At 37.1% G+C, this 17,471-nt stretch overlaps 1 protein-coding gene across 2 annotated transcripts in view; it reads right to left on the bottom strand.

Annotated features, from left to right (window-relative positions):
- Positions 1–17,471, bottom strand: part of LOC107092212 (protein-tyrosine kinase 2-beta-like) — a 34,247-nt gene that overhangs the window by 1,391 nt on the left and 15,385 nt on the right. Inside the window, exons 14-28 of one of the 2 annotated variants that reach the window (XM_015386544.1) lie at positions 16,952–17,046; positions 16,403–16,484; positions 13,618–13,718; positions 13,377–13,492; positions 12,701–12,801; positions 12,508–12,597; positions 9,193–9,397; positions 8,998–9,103; positions 8,624–8,662; positions 6,449–6,568; positions 6,255–6,287; positions 4,658–4,682; positions 2,261–2,301; positions 2,000–2,134; positions 1,238–1,318 (exon numbers count right to left, since the gene is read on the bottom strand). In XM_015386544.1, the coding sequence (XP_015242030.1) occupies positions 1,238–1,318; positions 2,000–2,134; positions 2,261–2,301; positions 4,658–4,682; positions 6,255–6,287; positions 6,449–6,568; positions 8,624–8,662; positions 8,998–9,103; positions 9,193–9,397; positions 12,508–12,597; positions 12,701–12,801; positions 13,377–13,492; positions 13,618–13,718; positions 16,403–16,484; positions 16,952–17,046 (1,370 nt within the window). Of the gene's footprint in view, positions 1–1,237; positions 1,319–1,999; positions 2,135–2,260; positions 2,302–4,657; positions 4,683–5,506; positions 6,288–6,448; positions 6,569–8,623; positions 8,663–8,997; positions 9,104–9,192; positions 9,398–12,507; positions 12,598–12,700; positions 12,802–13,376; positions 13,493–13,617; positions 13,719–16,402; positions 16,485–16,951; positions 17,047–17,471 lie in introns of those variants that run through there. The other variant, XM_015386543.1, reaches the window with a different exon arrangement.

Raw genomic sequence — 17,471 nt, 5'->3', positions numbered from 1 at the left:
ATATATATATATATATCCTGGAATGCAAAGCATTATGGGATTTGCTGGCGACTAATAAAAAAGATGGCGCAGGCATTGTGAAGTGGAGGAGGAGTTACATGCCCGGTAAGTTAACTGAGTTCACTATTAAGTCCACTATATAGTCCCTGCTCTATATAGTGATTGAGGGATTTAGGGGTTAGGACGGACGTTCCGGAACAGTAAGCCTGTATGATCTATGAGAACAACAAATTTTAAACAGAGCATGCATGAGGAGAAATGGGATTGTGCATGCTCTCGCACGAATTTACATGTAAAAAATTACATGTTCCCTCTCAGGAGCGGGTACAGGGTTGTGCATGTGCATTACCTTTAAACAATTAAACAATAATTAATAGCTAGTATTAAGAGTTTTTCCTTTAACTTTAAGTTTTGAAAAAAACATTCACATTTATTTAAGACACAAAAATGTAGCAACCTTTTTGCAAAGACTTACAATCGCTTCAACTAATGCAGTCTTTTCCTCCAACTTGGTCTTTTTCAGTTCAATTAAGTAAAAAAAATAAATAAATAAATAAAAATCAATCCAAAGGTCTAGAGACCACAGCACTGGACTATATGGTTGTATTTCCTGGTTCTGGTCAAGACCCGAGCAGCAGCGTTTTGGATAAACTGCTGTTGTCTAACCGCTTGTTAGGAACAGCCAGAGGACCGGCCGTTACAATAATCTAACCTGCAGAAGACAAATGCATGGATTCATCTCTCCAAGTCTGTTTTAGACACTATGTTCTTATTTTAGTAATGTTTTTTAGATGGTAATAGACCACTGATGTAATGGACTCAATATGGCAGTTGAAATTCAGGTCTGAGTCCATGATTACCCCGAGATTTCTCACTTGATATTTTGGTTCTCATGAAAGAGTCTTAAGATGACCAATGACAATTGTCTCATGAAATATCCCCCTATTTGAGTTCTTTACATTCACTTACTTAAGAGAAGAGAGAACTGTTTTTATTCAGAATTAACATTTAGTTGAGGAACATAAGTATCACTTTGCATGTTTATTTCCACTTAGCTAAGAATAGACAGTTGTGGCACCTTCATGCTTACAGCACAAAGCGAAACCTCCTTTTCTTAAAGTACTTATCATAGTAAAGGTGACCATCGCCCAAAGGAAAACCAGACTGTAGCTGTTGAAATGACAGCAGACAGGTTTAATAGATGAGAGGTCGGAATGAAGAGGTGTGAGTTGCTTACCTCTGTGGTGATGGAACAATGCAGAGATGGCAGAATCTCATCAACCTTCTGAATCAGGCTGCGCAGAGTGATTCCTACAGCCTGCAGACAGTGTTGAACACATTTAGGAATAAGATGATGATTTAGTGCACCAATTTAATGTTTTTCCAAAAAAAGTTTAAAAAAAAAAAAAATAATCGACTGGACTTTGTTTGAAGACTTTTCTCTTCCAATCCAGGAAGCTTTTTCAAATCAAAATGTCAGAATTGGCATGAGTTCAAAGCTTTATATAGAAGCCTAAAACCTTGCTTTGGCTTAGAAAACATGCAAATTGAACCAGAAGAACAGGTATGACCCATAGGGCATCATTGCAACCCCCAACGCCATACGGGTGCCCAAAACATCTCGCCTGTTCAGCCAGGCCAACAATTGCCCCTAACAACCCCCTTTCAGAGGCGTAGGCCCGTATTTGGTATTGCAGGCTAACAAAGAACTCAGATGGCTCCCCATTCCTAAGACTTGTTATTCTGGTTTAATTTGCATGTTTCCTAAGGTGTTGATTTGGTCCACTCTATAAAGCCTCGAACTCAACGCTAATTTGGACATTTTAAATTGAGAAAAACATTCCTGGATGCGAGAAAGTTCAGTGGATTATTATTTTTGTTTTACTTTTTTGGAATGACTATGACCTGGATGGCTGAGAATCTTCATTAGCACTCGATTGTATGATATACTCATGCTGATGAGGAGTATGGATTAACCAAGACGCATAATTGGGTGTACCTTGACGGCGGTGGGATACTCCGAGGCAGGAAGCGTGTTGACGTCATTCTTCAGCTGCACCACCTGCTTCACCATGGCCATGACGGCAGTATAGACCTCGTCTCCAGACCGGTCCAGTTCAGCTGTGGGCCGAGGCTGCAAGGGCAAGACCAAGTGTATGCATTTTATCATTACAGCATAAAGGCAATCTCAATTAATTTGCCAAATAAAGAAAACAGATTATTGGTTAATATATGAGCTGTCAGGTGAAAGAGATTTTACCTGTGAGGCAGCTGGAGGCATCGGTGGTTTCTCTGGGGGACCTGACACATAAAAAAAGTATTTTAAATAAAATCTCAACGGCATGGAAAGTTTCTTTTTTATGTTAGTTTTTAAATGTGCAAAAGTTTCACTAACTCCTTAACTGAGTCACATCTTTGCAATGTTTTAACTGTAAATTTAAATATATTTTATTGGGATCTTTGGATTTTTAAACCGTTTTACTCAGAAATCTCTGGAAATTGTTTTGATTGTATCTACAGGCTTTGCACATCTTGAAACAAAAATAATTCTGAGCAAAACGGCCCAAATTCTGAATAAACAAAATAGAAAATATATTTTTAAGTGTGTCTTATTTAGCTATTCAGTGTTGTCTTCTGGAGCCCTTGTTTTCCTCTCAGAATGGTCCATCTTCTCAACCTGTTTTTACAGCCTTCCTGTTCAAACAGTGCTTCCCAACAGCATGACACTGCCACCACCATGTTTTATGGGGAATGGAACGATTACTGGGATGTAGAACCCCTTCTTCCACATTGGAAGCCCCCTGTGACATTTTCTGAAAAATACTCTAGCTTAGTTTTTTGCCTTTTTAGAGAGGCCATGTTTGTAGAATTCACCAACTAATGGAGCCCAATTGATGGATTCTCCCTACTAGATTTTTGACGTCTTCTGTTTGGATGTGTTACAGTTAGCGCTTCCTACTTTGTCATATTATCCTATTACCAAACTCTATATTTCTGTAAAACTCCCTGATATTTTGGCCATGTTTCTTTATCCTCATGACTCTGTTTGCTCATTAATTAAGATAGTTGAGAGCACTGGATTTTATTTGGGAGTATCGGAGCAAAGGGTGCTGAATCCTTCCTCCTCATCATGCGTACCACTTTTTTTTCTTTTTTTTTTCTATCACACCAAAGACCATTAAAATACACTGAGGTCTGTCTCTGTAATGCAACAAAAATCAAATGGGAACAAAAAAAAAGAGTTAAAGAAAAATTAATGCAATACAGATACATATAGTGTAAGGATCAGCAACTGTAATCAATCCAGAGAGGGATTTATGCCATCATCCCTTAATAAGAACCACTCTTCAAGAAAAAAAAAAAAATGATTGAAATGATAATTTGATTAAGATTAATAGTTGCTAGCTGTTAAAAAATACAGAAACAGTCATTTCATTAATTGAATAAATTCAACAAATGTGACAAATGTTTTGTTTTTTGATCAATTTAAAGAACCACAAACTCAACGATGTTTTTTTCCCTGTTTTAAGTTACAATAAATATGACAAACTCTCAGAACTATGCTCAGTTTTTTATTTACAATTACTATTACTTGAGTCAAATATATATCTCTTTTTATATCTCTCTTTTAAGGTGATGAAAACGATGTTTTGTCATTATCTCTTTTGTCTTCTCCTTCTCTCACCTTCTCTCCTTTTCCTTTTGTGATGTCCACATAACACAGGGTTTATACAGGAATGAATAACTCTAACTTAATGCTTTTTAAGGCTCTTTTACTGCTCTTAGAGATAATTTTGATGCCACCAACAGGTACCAGTCGACAGGCTGCAGCCATGTCCTGAATTCCTCGTTTTCCAGCCACTTTTGTTGAAATTAGTTTCCCCCCCCATTTTTTAGCTTTTTCTCCGACTCAAGCTTCTTTTCTGAACATAGAGCTTTGCGATCAACCGGAAGCAGTTCCACACAAATATATCATGATATAATATGTCTGTTTTATAAACATTTTTTTTAATGAAGCATTTTAAATGCCACAATAAACACATTTAATGAATTTTAAAGCCAATTAAGGCCTTAATTTAAAAAAATAATAATTTAATGACTGTTAATGATTTTTAATGACCTACAGAAACCCTGTAACATGAATTATTCCCTACATAAATCATAATAAAACTTTTTACACATATAAATCAAGCAGAGCACTATAGTGAGAGCGATGATGCTCCACTTGTGAGAGTAAAATCTGTTTGGCTCTTTCTGGCATTAAGAAAAAAATTCACTCAGGACACACACACAAAAAAAGAGTAAAATATTCAGAGCCACCATGTATGCCCTAAGTAGTGGCAGGTTGCAGAACCCAGATTAAGGTATAGAAATAAGCCTTTTTTTTTATTGTTATAGATGTCCTTATAGATTCAAGCAGTTCCTTATCTAGATTTAATCCATTTTTCTCTAAATGATAGTATCATATGTTTTTTTTTTGTTATACATCTTTGATAAATGCATCTTAAAACTTCTTTTTTGAAATATATACATTTTTATAACAAACTAAAAATACAAAAACTGTATTTAAAATCCCCAAAATTTAAATTAGGGCTCTATCTTTCCATTTTACTGTCGGAGGCATTAGAAAAGATCAAAATGTATGATCTGGACTCACCGTTTTGGGGCCTTTTTTCCGGAAGCTGGAAATAGATCAGAAGGAGGAAATTAAAGTATTTTTTTTTCCTTTACATTTTTACACAAAGCTCTCTAGTAATACATTAGTTATAAAGCTTAACTTTACTCTCAGCCAAACCAATCTGCTCAGTGATGAATAAAACACAAAAATAAACATTCACTATTGGATTTCATCTCACTAAAGTATATCTCTGAGCTGGATATGAACCTATTTAGACCAAACATCTGTGAAAACTGATGTTTCCATCTTACAAGCTGACTTTTGTGTCACAGAAAGTTGAGAAAATCCAATTTTGCCATTTTTGCCCCTTACTTCTGTCATGGTCGTGGTTCTGCTGTTCTTTTCTTTGCTCCTTGTTTTCTAGATTTATTAGCCTAATTCCAGTTTTGTTGTATTTCTAGATTTATATTAGTTCTCAAGTTTTTCTGTTGTCCTCTTTTGCCCTCTTGTGTGTGTATGTTCCTTTCCCCTTGGCTCCCTCGTTGTCTCCTCTCACACCTGTTCCTTGTCTGCTCGTTAGCCCTCCCTTTGTTTCTGTCTCCTATATATGTTCTCCCTCTGCTCTCACTCTTTGTTGGTTCCTTGTCTTTGCTGTCCTCCCATGCTGTTGTCCACGTTCCTCGTCTCCTCCTGGCTCCTCGTGTTTGGTTTTCCCCAGATGTCTCCTCTGTTCTGGTTTGCCTTTTTATTATTAGTTGCATTTTTGGATCCCTGCCTTTGTTTACTGTTTTGCCCCATTAAAACTCCCAAGAGATCTCCTCAGCCTCTGCCTCTGCATTTGGGTCCTCCAAACCACAACTAAACCCTGACAACTTCCAATATTGTCCTTTCATTGCATACCCTAAATCAGGCAATCAGCTGTGCTCCATTGAGGACCGACTTTGGACATGCCTGCCCTAAATAATTACAGGGATGAACTGAAAATCCTCCACAAAGTCTAGGAAGTTCATCAGAGAAAATGTAGTCCATGGAAATTGAAATTATCTAGATGAAATTGCATTGGACCTTGCAATATATAGGTTAAAGCTTGAATAGCATAGCCACAAGGATGTGAATTATATTTGGGGGAGTTAAGTTACATCTTTTAGTCCTTAAAAGCACAGTTAAATCTGCTAGGCATGGTTGAGGAAGCTTTGGTTATGCTGTGGTTCTGCTTTGTATCAGGAAGTTGATAAAATAATGAAAGCAGTGGACTAAATCAACAGCTAGTAGTAATCTACAACACATCTGCTCTTGGTTTGGAACAGAAATACCTTCTATAATGAATCTGTTCTTAAGCTTGTTGAAGTTATATCTCTTCCAGGAAAACCTCTGTGCTAAAATGGGCTTTAACAACTCATCTAGTAAGTACTTGCCAGGGCCTTATTGATGGCCACAAACAGCATATTGTGGTTCTGCAACTTGCTAAGGGGTCGTAACCAATCATTAGTTAATGTGAATTATATATTTTACCTCATAAAGTGACAACTTGTGTGAATTGGTTTATAAACCATTTATAACAGTACCACTGCTAAAAATAGATGGTTTCATTTTCCACCAGCTAGTAAAAATGGTAGAGAAGGAGAACAAGATGTACCTTGGTTTGTGAATCTTGTCTCACAAAAGGATCCTATTAACGAAAGACAAAAAAGGAACCAACATGAAGCTTCTGTGTGAAAAAAAACTATTTCTTCTTAAAATATGTGTATCATGGTGGTGATCAGTTCGTCTCTGTGTGTTTCACACCCAATAAGGAGGCAAGTGTATGTTTTAGTGAGAAGCATCCCTCACCAGTTGCCTCTCCTCTTGCTCCAGCCACTCTTTGTCCATCAGCATCTCTCTCCTCTGTCTTTGCAAAGTGTCTTCCACTTGCTCTTTCGCCCACAGATTCCTGCCATCTTTCTCCGGAACCTAAAAAACGTGCAGACACAACAGATACGCCACAGCATTTGAAAAGATGATTTTAATCTCCACTGCACATCTTCAAACCTCGCATGGTTTACCACACTCTTGTTCATTTTCTCAGAAACTATTTTGCATATTCTTTTTTTTTCATTAAGCTTTTGTTTTCCTGTCCTTTTCTTTATTTGGCATTACTTGTACCATGCTATGTTATTGACTATTATTTTTCCTTTGGTACAGATGTGTAAGATATAATATCCCAGGGAATTTAAAATTGAGCTATGAGTCTCTTTTACTGCCTAAGCATGAATCGGGGAAAAAACCTTGGCTGACATGGTACTAAAAACACCTTTTTAACAACCTACTTGTCGGAGTAAAAGCTGAATTTAACAGATCCCCGCTTAGACATCTGTCTGTCAGAAACTTCCAGACAAAACCACGGTCAGACTTAAGGCTGATACATACTCCATGAGAAGTATATAACAAAATAATTGTTCCCGAGCCTGTAACATCATCAGCGACCCCTCACAACCCCACCATGGACAGTTCCCCTTTCTGCCCTCGCAACATTCGACACAGAACCAGCACATTCTGTAACAGTTTTTTCCTCCCACTGCCATCAGACTGTGGAACCGTTGAAAACTCCAATCAGGTTACAAATCGAGACAGCATCACACTTTAAACATTAGACTTTGCACCACAGGGTGTATCTTCAAAATAAAACTCAACTCAGTATTTCTACTGCATTTTGCTCCATGTCTCTTTATTTTTTGCACTGCTCTGAATCTTCCACATCAATGCCTTTTGCACCATGTCTCTCCTACACTGTTTATATTCTGATCACTGCTTCATTTAATAAATGGAAATGTTCATTTCACTGCTAAGCTGCTGCTGTTTCACTGTCGGAAAGCTGTATGTGTCGAATTTTCGTACACTGATCTAAGGCAGTGAGATGATACAAAAAAATAAAAATTTGCATGATACATCTAATTTATATAACGCATTCTGCTTTCCTCCTCCTTCCCCTTTTGCATGCTGGTGCATTTTCTGTTATCGGTATGACACAAGGTGCAATAGATGAGCATATGATGGCCTTTACTGTGTCAATCAACTACTCACGCCCATTTGACCAAAATATTAAAGACCAGTTTATGTCCATAATAACTAAAATACAACATAACAGTTCATTGTGTGGATCCAGCCAAAGAAAACAGAGAGAGAGAAAAAAAAACTTTTACGAATTTTCGTTTAATTGCATAAACATTGTTTGCTTCCTGCACCACTGATCTTTTTCTTTTGTAATACTATTTTACTTTTGCTATTTGTGAAAGTCTAAATATGATGACATGCACAAAGACTCTCTCTCTCTTTTCTGTGTCGCTGTGGCCACAATGACATTTTCACATGTAAGTTTGCACCTAACTTTCGAACTGCCCCTGCAATTAGTTTAATGGTTTGATCATTTTCTGTGTATTTATAACTGTTCTTTGCATTTATCACTGTTGTGATTCGGACATCCCAGATGAAACACATGAAAAAGATTGGTTTATTATTGATTATTGCAGCTCTGGTTATGTACTTGCGCCTGGTATGAAGATCAGCTTTGCACTTGCTAAAAAGTTTTCATGTGTTTTTGTTTACGCAACCCTTATCAAGATTGGGCCCTAAAAATTAGCATTTTGTCCATGAATATTCTAGGTAGGTAGAGAATAAGACGGAAGAGAAATCATTTAAAAGCACTACTTGAACACTGTTAAGTATAGTAAAGGATCTTTTATGCCCTGGGCTATTTCTCTTCTAATGGCCTTAGAACATAATTCGAATACATATATTCATAAATCTGACAATAGTTAACACTTGGAATAATAATTTGATCGATTTTATTTAAAAAATATAAAAATAGAGATTCAAAAACATCTCCCAGATTTCAGCTACAGTATACAATTTTTACGGCACTGTAATGCACAACTTTACCTAGAGTTTAAATATCTATAGAGTATAGTGCACAGTAAAAGTCTGTATGCAAGGAATTTAGATTTTTTTTGCTTGTGCATGTTTGCTTACCTTTTTACGGGCAAGGGTGTTACCATGATTTCTGGAGGGCTGATGATAATAAAGAAGCAGAGAAAGAAAACTGATCTTTAATGTTGAACAAATCTGATATGAACAGAGGATAATGGAAAATCTGGAAAAAAAAAATGCTCTTTTCATGAACATTATTTTATAAAGAATTTAAGAAAAGTACCTAACATTTTAGGTAATGCAACCACAGCTATTTCTTTTTCTTTCTAAAACAGGCAGCACCAAAATGATAAAGTGTCAGACATTTAAAAGCAGTCTAATTTAAAGGTACTTTCATGCAATAAGCTGTGATGCCGTTTGAGTAAACATTTCCTACCAACAATTATTCATGTTGACATGGTTGATAAATTTGGTACCTTTGGTGGAGGCTCTGTGCGGCCGGTCTCTAAGGTGCAAGACAGAGAGTGTGACCTTACTCTTCTAAAGTCTGTTTCCTGTTCCAGCTCCATCTTGTGAATTTCTCTGTCAAAACAGGAAACTTTAAAACTCTTGATGCTGAATATAAATGAACTGCTAATGAGGCACAGATAGGAGGATTTGTGAGTTTGCACCTGAAGGAGAGGACGAGATCTCTGAAGGTGGGACGGCTGTGCGGCTCGTAGGACCAACAGCGGGTAAGCAGGCTGTAGATGGTGGGAGGGCACTTCTGGGGTTTGCCGAGCCGAGTCCCCGACTCCAGCAGGTTGATCACCTGTCCGTTTTCCAGCCAGGAGAACGGCTGCTGGGCCATCGAGAAGATCTCCCAGACACACACTCCTGATTAAAGAGACGACCATAGTTAAAGAAGCAGAAGTATACGGTTTGACTTTCCAAGTTAGTTGCTAGGTTTAAAACCAAGTGACCTAAACCCACTCGTCTCAACAAAGTTGCTAGGTTATACACCTTCTCAGAAGGTGTATAACCTAGCAACAATACAATTCAAGTCAGTTTATTTATATAGCGCCAATTCATTACACAGGTCATCTTGAGGCACCTTATGGAGACAATTCAATCAGATCGTACAGTCAAACTGATCAAAAGTTTCCTATCTAAGGAAAACCAGTTGATTGCATCAAATCATTGACTCGAGGGCAATCCCTCACACCACGCATGCTTGTAGCGACGGTGGAGAGGAAAAACTCCCTTCTAACAGGAAGAAACCTCCAGCAGAACCAGGCTGAGTGTGAGCGGCCATCTCCAGAGGCTGACTGGGGCTCAAGGAGACAGAAGCAGACATAGAAAAAGAAGCAGAGATACAGTAGGCAACTGTAAACCAGCTCCACAGGCGGCCCATTCCAGGAAGCACACAGCCAGATGTTAGTTAGTCACAGTGAGAGAAACAAGATTGCACTGAAAAACAGGCCAAGCTCTAACATGCAAAAACAAAGGTGTTGGTGGCAGCAGCATAACTGGAGTCACAGCCAAACAGGAACACACCGGACGAAGCTATTACTGTATGATGAGAAAAGGAAGAGAGAGCATAACATTAGAGATTTAACAAACAATTACTGCAAAATGGGAGAATACAGTGAAGAAATGGGGTCCCTATGTCCTCCAGCAGTCTAAGCCTATAGCAGCACAAATGAAGAAAATAGCTCAGGATAACCTAAGTATTTTTGATGAGGTATAAGAAAGGTAGAGCCACAGTGTGGCCAAGGTAGAGCCAAGGAGAACGTCTGTGCGAACTGAAATTCTCACCGGCCATATCGGGTTGTTAATGCTCTACCCCCACCTACCTCTCTACTTTCACAGCGGCTAAGCACATATCAGTCTTTTTTTAACTATAAGCTTTATCAAAAAGGAACGTATGATGGATACAGACAACTGGAGCCGATCACGTACGTTACACTATGCAATGATTATCCAAAAGACCAATTCTCAATGTAGAAGATGGGTTTGAAAGTACGGAAAAGACCCATAGATGATTGGTTTGAAAATCCAACAATAATAGATCAGCTAGACCAATTTAATGTGGGTCAGCAGGGGAAGGTTTACTTTGTTTGCTGATGGCCACAGGATGTATCAGGGTTTGTGGGAAGTCTTTCATGTTTACAATATTGCATAGACCAGTGTTTCCTGAGCTAAACTTGGTGTGTCAGAGAAAAGGGTTTTAGTCTGAACTATGCACCACTTTTGCAGCTGTTAAATATGTTTTAGTTTCCTTCCCCTTCACACTTAAACATTTATGTGCCTAAACATGTTGAAAATTTCACATTAAGTAAAAAAAAATCAAACAAAAAAAACATGGTAGGGGTACATATTTTATTTAGGTAAGTTGAAATACCTTTTCCCTTGTTGGGAGTCATTTTTTATAGCTAACGCGGGGTAGGATTATTTAAAAAAATAAATGAAAAAAGATTATCCTAACTCTTATGTGGGTCTCTAAAACCTGAAGTTTTTTTTTTTTTTTATCATTTTTAAATAGATACCAGAAAAATGAACTAGACTAATCATTAAATCTGCAAATTCCACTGATAAATCAGATAAATAAGATTTCAAACTGGCATCTTTAATGTTGGTGATGAAGAGTCAGAGATGATTTGGCGATGAAATGGGATTTGGTTTGTCACAGAAAATGGCAGAATGCTGAAGTATGCCATTTCATCTATACCAGTGGTTCTCTGTCCTGCTCTGCATGTTCTAGATGTCTCTCTGTTGCAGGACACCTGCTTCAAAGGATTGCATGAGCTCATCATCAGCCATCAAGAGCTGCAGAAGCCCCTAATCACCCCAGGTGTGTCGCACCAAGGAGACAGTCGTGCTTGAGGATCAGGATTGAGAACCACTGATCTTGAAACTAAGGCTCAATCCCAAACCGGTCCCTAACCACAAACTTTTTAGTAATACAAGTACAGTATCAAGTCTCACTCGCAATAAAGTCACACTCATAGCTGTGGAGGGCGCCTCGATTAAAGGTAGAGGGGTATAAATGACAATGGGATGGTCTCTTCCCTTCAATAGAAAAATAAAGCAGCCGTTGCTGAGGCAACACAGTGACGTCCCATGTGCTTGACTGTAGCTCTGTGGCGGAAGGTGACATAAAATAAAACATTTTCCTCTTTCTTAAAACAAATGTATACAGTCAAATCAAATTATTTCAAAGACAACCTTCCCTTTTAGAATTAATTATGTTTTTTACTTATACTTGTGACTTTTTTGTCAGTGTGATGAAGATCCAGCAAACCGCTGGAACTTATGTTTCCTTGTTACACTTGCGGCTAATTGCAGACGCTATTTCAGGCTTGAACGTTCCACTGGCCCTAGCCACTACGTGGTTTGGGCTAATGTGGTGGACCCTCCGTGTGACGTGCAAACGGAGTGTTAATGCCTAGGGGCCGGTTTGGGATTGGGCCACAATCTGTACAGGAAATAGGAAAAAAATGGTTGATTTCTCTTCACCTACAAAACAAACCTTGATGTGAAAGCACTTTTCCTCAAAGGTTAGGAAACAGTTTTAGGGTAAAGCATGACAAAAGCACATCATACAGCTCTAGCAGGGAGGAAACACTCAGACCATGCTGTTACCACAGTTGTATAGAACCATAAAGCTTATCACGTAACAGAATAAATGACGAGACACAGCATGACAACTTTCATTAGGAAAGAAGGGGTTTAAGTCTCTTATGTTTTACTATTTTATGTTGATTTCCTTTATTGGATTTCATTGTAAGATTTCCTTCATGCTCTCCTTTCAGAGATCATAACTTTCATCGTCTCTGGAAGTTTTAGCAAAATGCAGCTTAAGTTGTTATAAACCACTTTTTATTTTCAATGTTTAAAGAAAATATGTAATTCCTTAGTTATGATCTTGATAGTACAGTAGCCTTGCATGCATAGAAACCTTTAAAGTTTGTATTTATTGGAGTGAAGATGAGTTAATTTCTCACCAAACATCCAGACGTCACTGGCTGAGGTGAAGCGCCTAAAGTTGATGGATTCAGGGGCCATCCATTTGATTGGTAATCGACTAACTGAGGCTGCACACAGAGGAAGAGAAGGTGACGCCAACAAAGGCCACACATATATTGTGTTATGAGGCATAAACAAATAAACATGCAGGTAAGGTGTGCGTTTATGTACCTTTATAATATTCTTGATCATCAACGTAGCGAGACAGCCCAAAGTCACCTAGCTTGACGCATTCAGCAGATGCAACCAGGATGTTTCTGACTGCTATATCTCTGCAAACGCAAACAGTTTTAGAAGGACTGAGACAAGAACATAAATGTACTAAAAAAAAAAAAAAGTTGAAATTAACTCAACTGCTATTAGAATGCTTGCTCTCAGTGGATAAAATGAACACAGCTTTATTGCAGTAGAGTAAAAATTAATTTTCTTGATATCAAGCGGGGTAAAATGTTGTAACTGATGAAATGAGCCCAGAGCATCATAGGTCCTCCACCTTATCTAACTCTGAATGTTTGTTTCTTTATCAAACTGTACTCATTATATATGTGATGGTAGATTATTCCTCTTAAAAGTCTAGTTAGCATTTGGATTTCACTTTGTGGATTTTTTGGAGGATTCGATTACTAATGAAGAGATCCCGGACTTTCACCAAAAATGAGAAATAAAGCTCTAATTAAATAAGCTCCATCTAGAATTTTAGGCATAATCGTGTCTAAATCTTGAATTTTTTCCTTCTCTATCTAAGCTACTAAGGTTTTTTTCTATTTTTCCATTGAGTCAATGCTATTGCATTAAAAAACTATTTTTATTAAGTGGTTAAAACGCTGCAGATATGAAGATAGGTTACCTGTGTACCATGTTGAGTCCCTCCAGGTAAGCCAAGGCGTTGCAGATTTGGAGACAGTACTGGGTTAACCTTGCTATACTCAGGATGTACTGCTGCTCCACAAGGTAGTTTCCCAGCTTGCAGATACACAAATTCATAGATTTTAGCAAAATGGACGGAGATAACCTCACAATGACCAACTATAGCGGTTTTGTTAATCGGATCAGATGGATAGGAAGCCAGTTTAAATGTAGGGACACACCTCTCCATGTTCATAAAGCTCCATGACAATCCAGACTGGATCGAACTCGATGACTCCGATGAGGCGCACAATGTGAGGGTGGTCCAGGTTTTTCATAAGATCTGTAACAAAGGGATCAACACAGATCACTTCAACATGTCTTATGTCAATGCTTAAATGTAAATAAGATCATTTTACCTACAAGTACAACCACGTAGATTAGAATATGGGCTGATGAGGCATATTTGTCATGTAAGCAGGTGTTAAGCATACTTTTTATGAAGCCCATATTTCTGAATGAAAATGTTTTTCTAGTTGGTCTGATGTATTTTTATTTCACATATATAGTTTTTTGCCCTTAAGGAAAAGCTATTAAAGCATTATTTTTCTCCTTTTGAGTTTCATTTAATTAAAGCCAACTCTATCCTATACAAAAAAATAGGCCGTTTCCTGATCTTTCAATATCGGTATGATAATATAATAACCACTCAGGTAAAGGACTCGGATGTTTGACTTAAAGAAACCAAATATTTGAACTAAAATTGAATAAATATGAAAGTGAAAATTCACAAACTGAACTTTAAATACAAAGAAACACATTTTCAAAGCAAATCAATTCTGTGGAATTTCTACCTGAAGAACATCCTAACAGTCAGGCACAGAGGTGGAGGTGAAATGGTTTGGGAAGAATTCACTGCACTTAATAAATGACAAATTTTAAAACCATAGCACTAAACCACCTCTTTTATGCCAGACACTAAAAACTGAGTGAACTAAACCCACTCGGCTCAACAAAGAATAGAGCCGAAGCTTAAAAGAAAACGCGTAAAGATCATAAAGTGACTTGGATTGGAAACTTGAAAGGAAACCTTTAAACCAAAAAACACAAAGGACCTAAACCTGGGGTGTCAAACTTAAGTTTCCCTGATTTGCTGTTGCTTTGATACACCTAAATCAAACATTAGGTCACTAGCAGGACTATAAAGAACTTTACTGAATGCTGAGAAGCAAATTAACCAGCACGGTATAAAAGTGGCAAGACACTCCAGTCCTTGAAGTTTGCAAACATCCTATTTTATCTTCATTTTATTGTTAAGAGGCATCGTACGAATAAAACTTCACCCATCATGTTTTACGCAATGTTTATCTGAGAGATCGAATATGTTTTTTCCCATTATTCTAAGATATAAACCATCAAAATAACAGGTTGTACGACTATACAGTACAGTACATACAGTACTACATGACATACAGTACATACAGTGTGTCCACTTTATGTACCTTGTGAGTCATACAGTGCGTCCGCATAAATATTGTGGATCGAGGAAAAAAATAAATAATAAGGACATAGATTTGATGTGACTTATGTACATCTAAGGTAATTAATAATTGTATTTCTATAAGTCAGGCTATTCTAGGCAGTCACTTTTGCGTTTTTAGCATCTTATATGGTTGGTTTGGTGAAATTTGCCAACTCTTTGTATCTCAAAGTGCTTCTATTCAGAATAAAGCATGATATAACTAAGCACACATCATGAGACGATTATTGCATTTTGTGCCCACAGAAATGCCACATTTGAATGCATTTATTGTGAATAGAATTTAAAGTATGAGCCTGAATAAATTCAGTTAATATAGGAAATGAATGAGAATAAGCATAGGAATAATGATCAGTTTAATTATTATTTCCTGCCAGAACGAGAACAGAGAGAGAAACATCAAGCAGTAGAAAAAAACAAAACAAATAAACTAGTCTGCATCTAAAGAGGGACAGCAGGATATCCTGTTAATAGCCAGCGGTGTCTGGTTCTAAAAAGTGCAGAAATAGAACTGTCAATCAAAAAAGGATCTAGCATGCTTTCCTTTAACGTCAATCCAAATATTTTTATATTTCAAACCTTATTATAAAGACTTAAGCTCAATTAGAATGGATTACCATTCATTTTATTTAAAAAGAAACTAACTTTGAAGTCTTACCACCCAATTAGAACGAGGTCTGGGCTTTGACTAGGCCGAATTAACTGTTGAATAATCATGGATCTAAACTATTCATGGTCTGATTTAAATTTTGAGTCGTTCTGCTGTAGATGAACCTCCACAGATTGATGCTCTCACTGCCTAGTTTCACCTTAAACAACGGTGTGTTGAGGTTATCATAACACATTTTTTCCATAAAGGTCCATTTTATCCTGATACATGCAGCGCTCTTCAGATGTTTGACATATTTTTTGAAAACACTCATTTCCCTTTTCATATATTTCCACTAGTTTTGATGTGTCACATAAAATTATCAAAAAATATATTTGCGTTTACAGCAAAATAAGGTAATAGAAATCAGCATGAGATGTGTTTAGATATGTTTTGTAATCAAACTCCTCCCTACAAAAATCTTGAAACCTGAATGAAAAAAAAAATGTTCTAATGTGGCTTATTATTTTTGTGTTGTATAGATTTTCCCTGCTGTCACCACAGGTTTCAGTCTGAGCTGTTGCACAAAGCCGCAGGCAGGCAACAGGAAGTCAGCAAAGACGGCTCTCTGATCGAGAACACGGAACGTCCAATCAAGCCAAAAGTAAACTTCCAATTTCCTTTCTTTCAGCTGTTTCTCTTTTCTTTTCATACTTCTTTTTCACAATATATAAAATGTCCTCATTAAAAGCAATGAAAGAAGTTTTCTTATACTTGGAGTTTTAAAAGTTGAGTCAAGTCGTCAGCTTTGACGTGGGCATTAATCATAATGTAAGTAACAGGGGCCCTCTCTGTGTTCTCAGGAAGCAATCACTGCATTAGCCGCATACGTACTCACCAGCTTCACTTAGAAACTTCTCCTTCACGTCACCCGAGCAGTCTTTGCATGTTTTGATTGCCACCCGTGTTCTTTCTCCACTCTGCAAACACATGAACCTTCAGCATCCTCCTACTTTGCATTCACTATATTAAATAGGGCTGCAGCTAACAATTACATTGCAAATTGATTAAAATGTCAGATATTTTTTCGATTAATCAATTAATAATCGGGTAGCCAAAGGTTCCTTAAAGAAGATTTGCTATTAAATTAAACCAGTTGACAGGAAAACGTTTCCACTTGAGGAGTTCTAGATAGAATAGACTGACAGACGAAAACATTTTTTCATCTTAAATGTAAAATGTTAATGTATTTGTTTCACAATTTTGATATAATTACTGCTCTAAGTGGGTTACTCGTTTTAGAGTCTATACTCCAGTTAACGATTGATCGATTACTACATTTGTTGATGATTAAATAAATATTCGATAAATCACAATTTGAACCCTAATATTAATAAAGATCTAAAATGCAGCTTAGAAAGAAAAGCAGATGAAAGACATAACTTACTGGGCTTTTGTAAACTCCTTCATGCACTTCCCCGAAAAAACCTTCCCCCAGGATCCGACCTACAACAATGTCATCTCTGGAGATCCGGTGTTTATCTGAACACATAAACATCATAGAGGGAATAAGCAAAATATAAAAAAAATCAGATGATTTTATAGGTTTATCATCAGGGTGCTAGATAGCACAGATAAACCACATAACCTTAAATAACATATCACCTGAAAATGCCAAAACATCAATAATGTAACTTCCAGATGCACAAGACTGTAAAGGAGGCGAGCAGCTCCTTTAGTGAGAGACTTTTACACGCTGTTTGTAAAAAGGAGCGCTACCGAAGGTCATTTATTCCTGCTGCCATCAGACTTTACAATGTGGCACTATAACTGCAATAACCTGTGCAATAATTAAAGTGCAATTACTATTTAATACCCTGTGCAATAACTCTGTTAAATAAGAGACTTTAGCTGATATATGTATATATATATATATATATATATATATATATATATATATATATATA

This window comes from Cyprinodon variegatus, unplaced genomic scaffold, assembly GCF_000732505.1.
Source record: "Cyprinodon variegatus isolate N-32 unplaced genomic scaffold, C_variegatus-1.0 Scaffold371, whole genome shotgun sequence".
In the NCBI taxonomy this organism is placed as follows: domain Eukaryota; kingdom Metazoa; phylum Chordata; class Actinopteri; order Cyprinodontiformes; family Cyprinodontidae; genus Cyprinodon; species Cyprinodon variegatus.
Note: the sequence above shows the minus strand (reverse complement) of the source record. Positions and strands in the feature narration are given on the sequence as shown.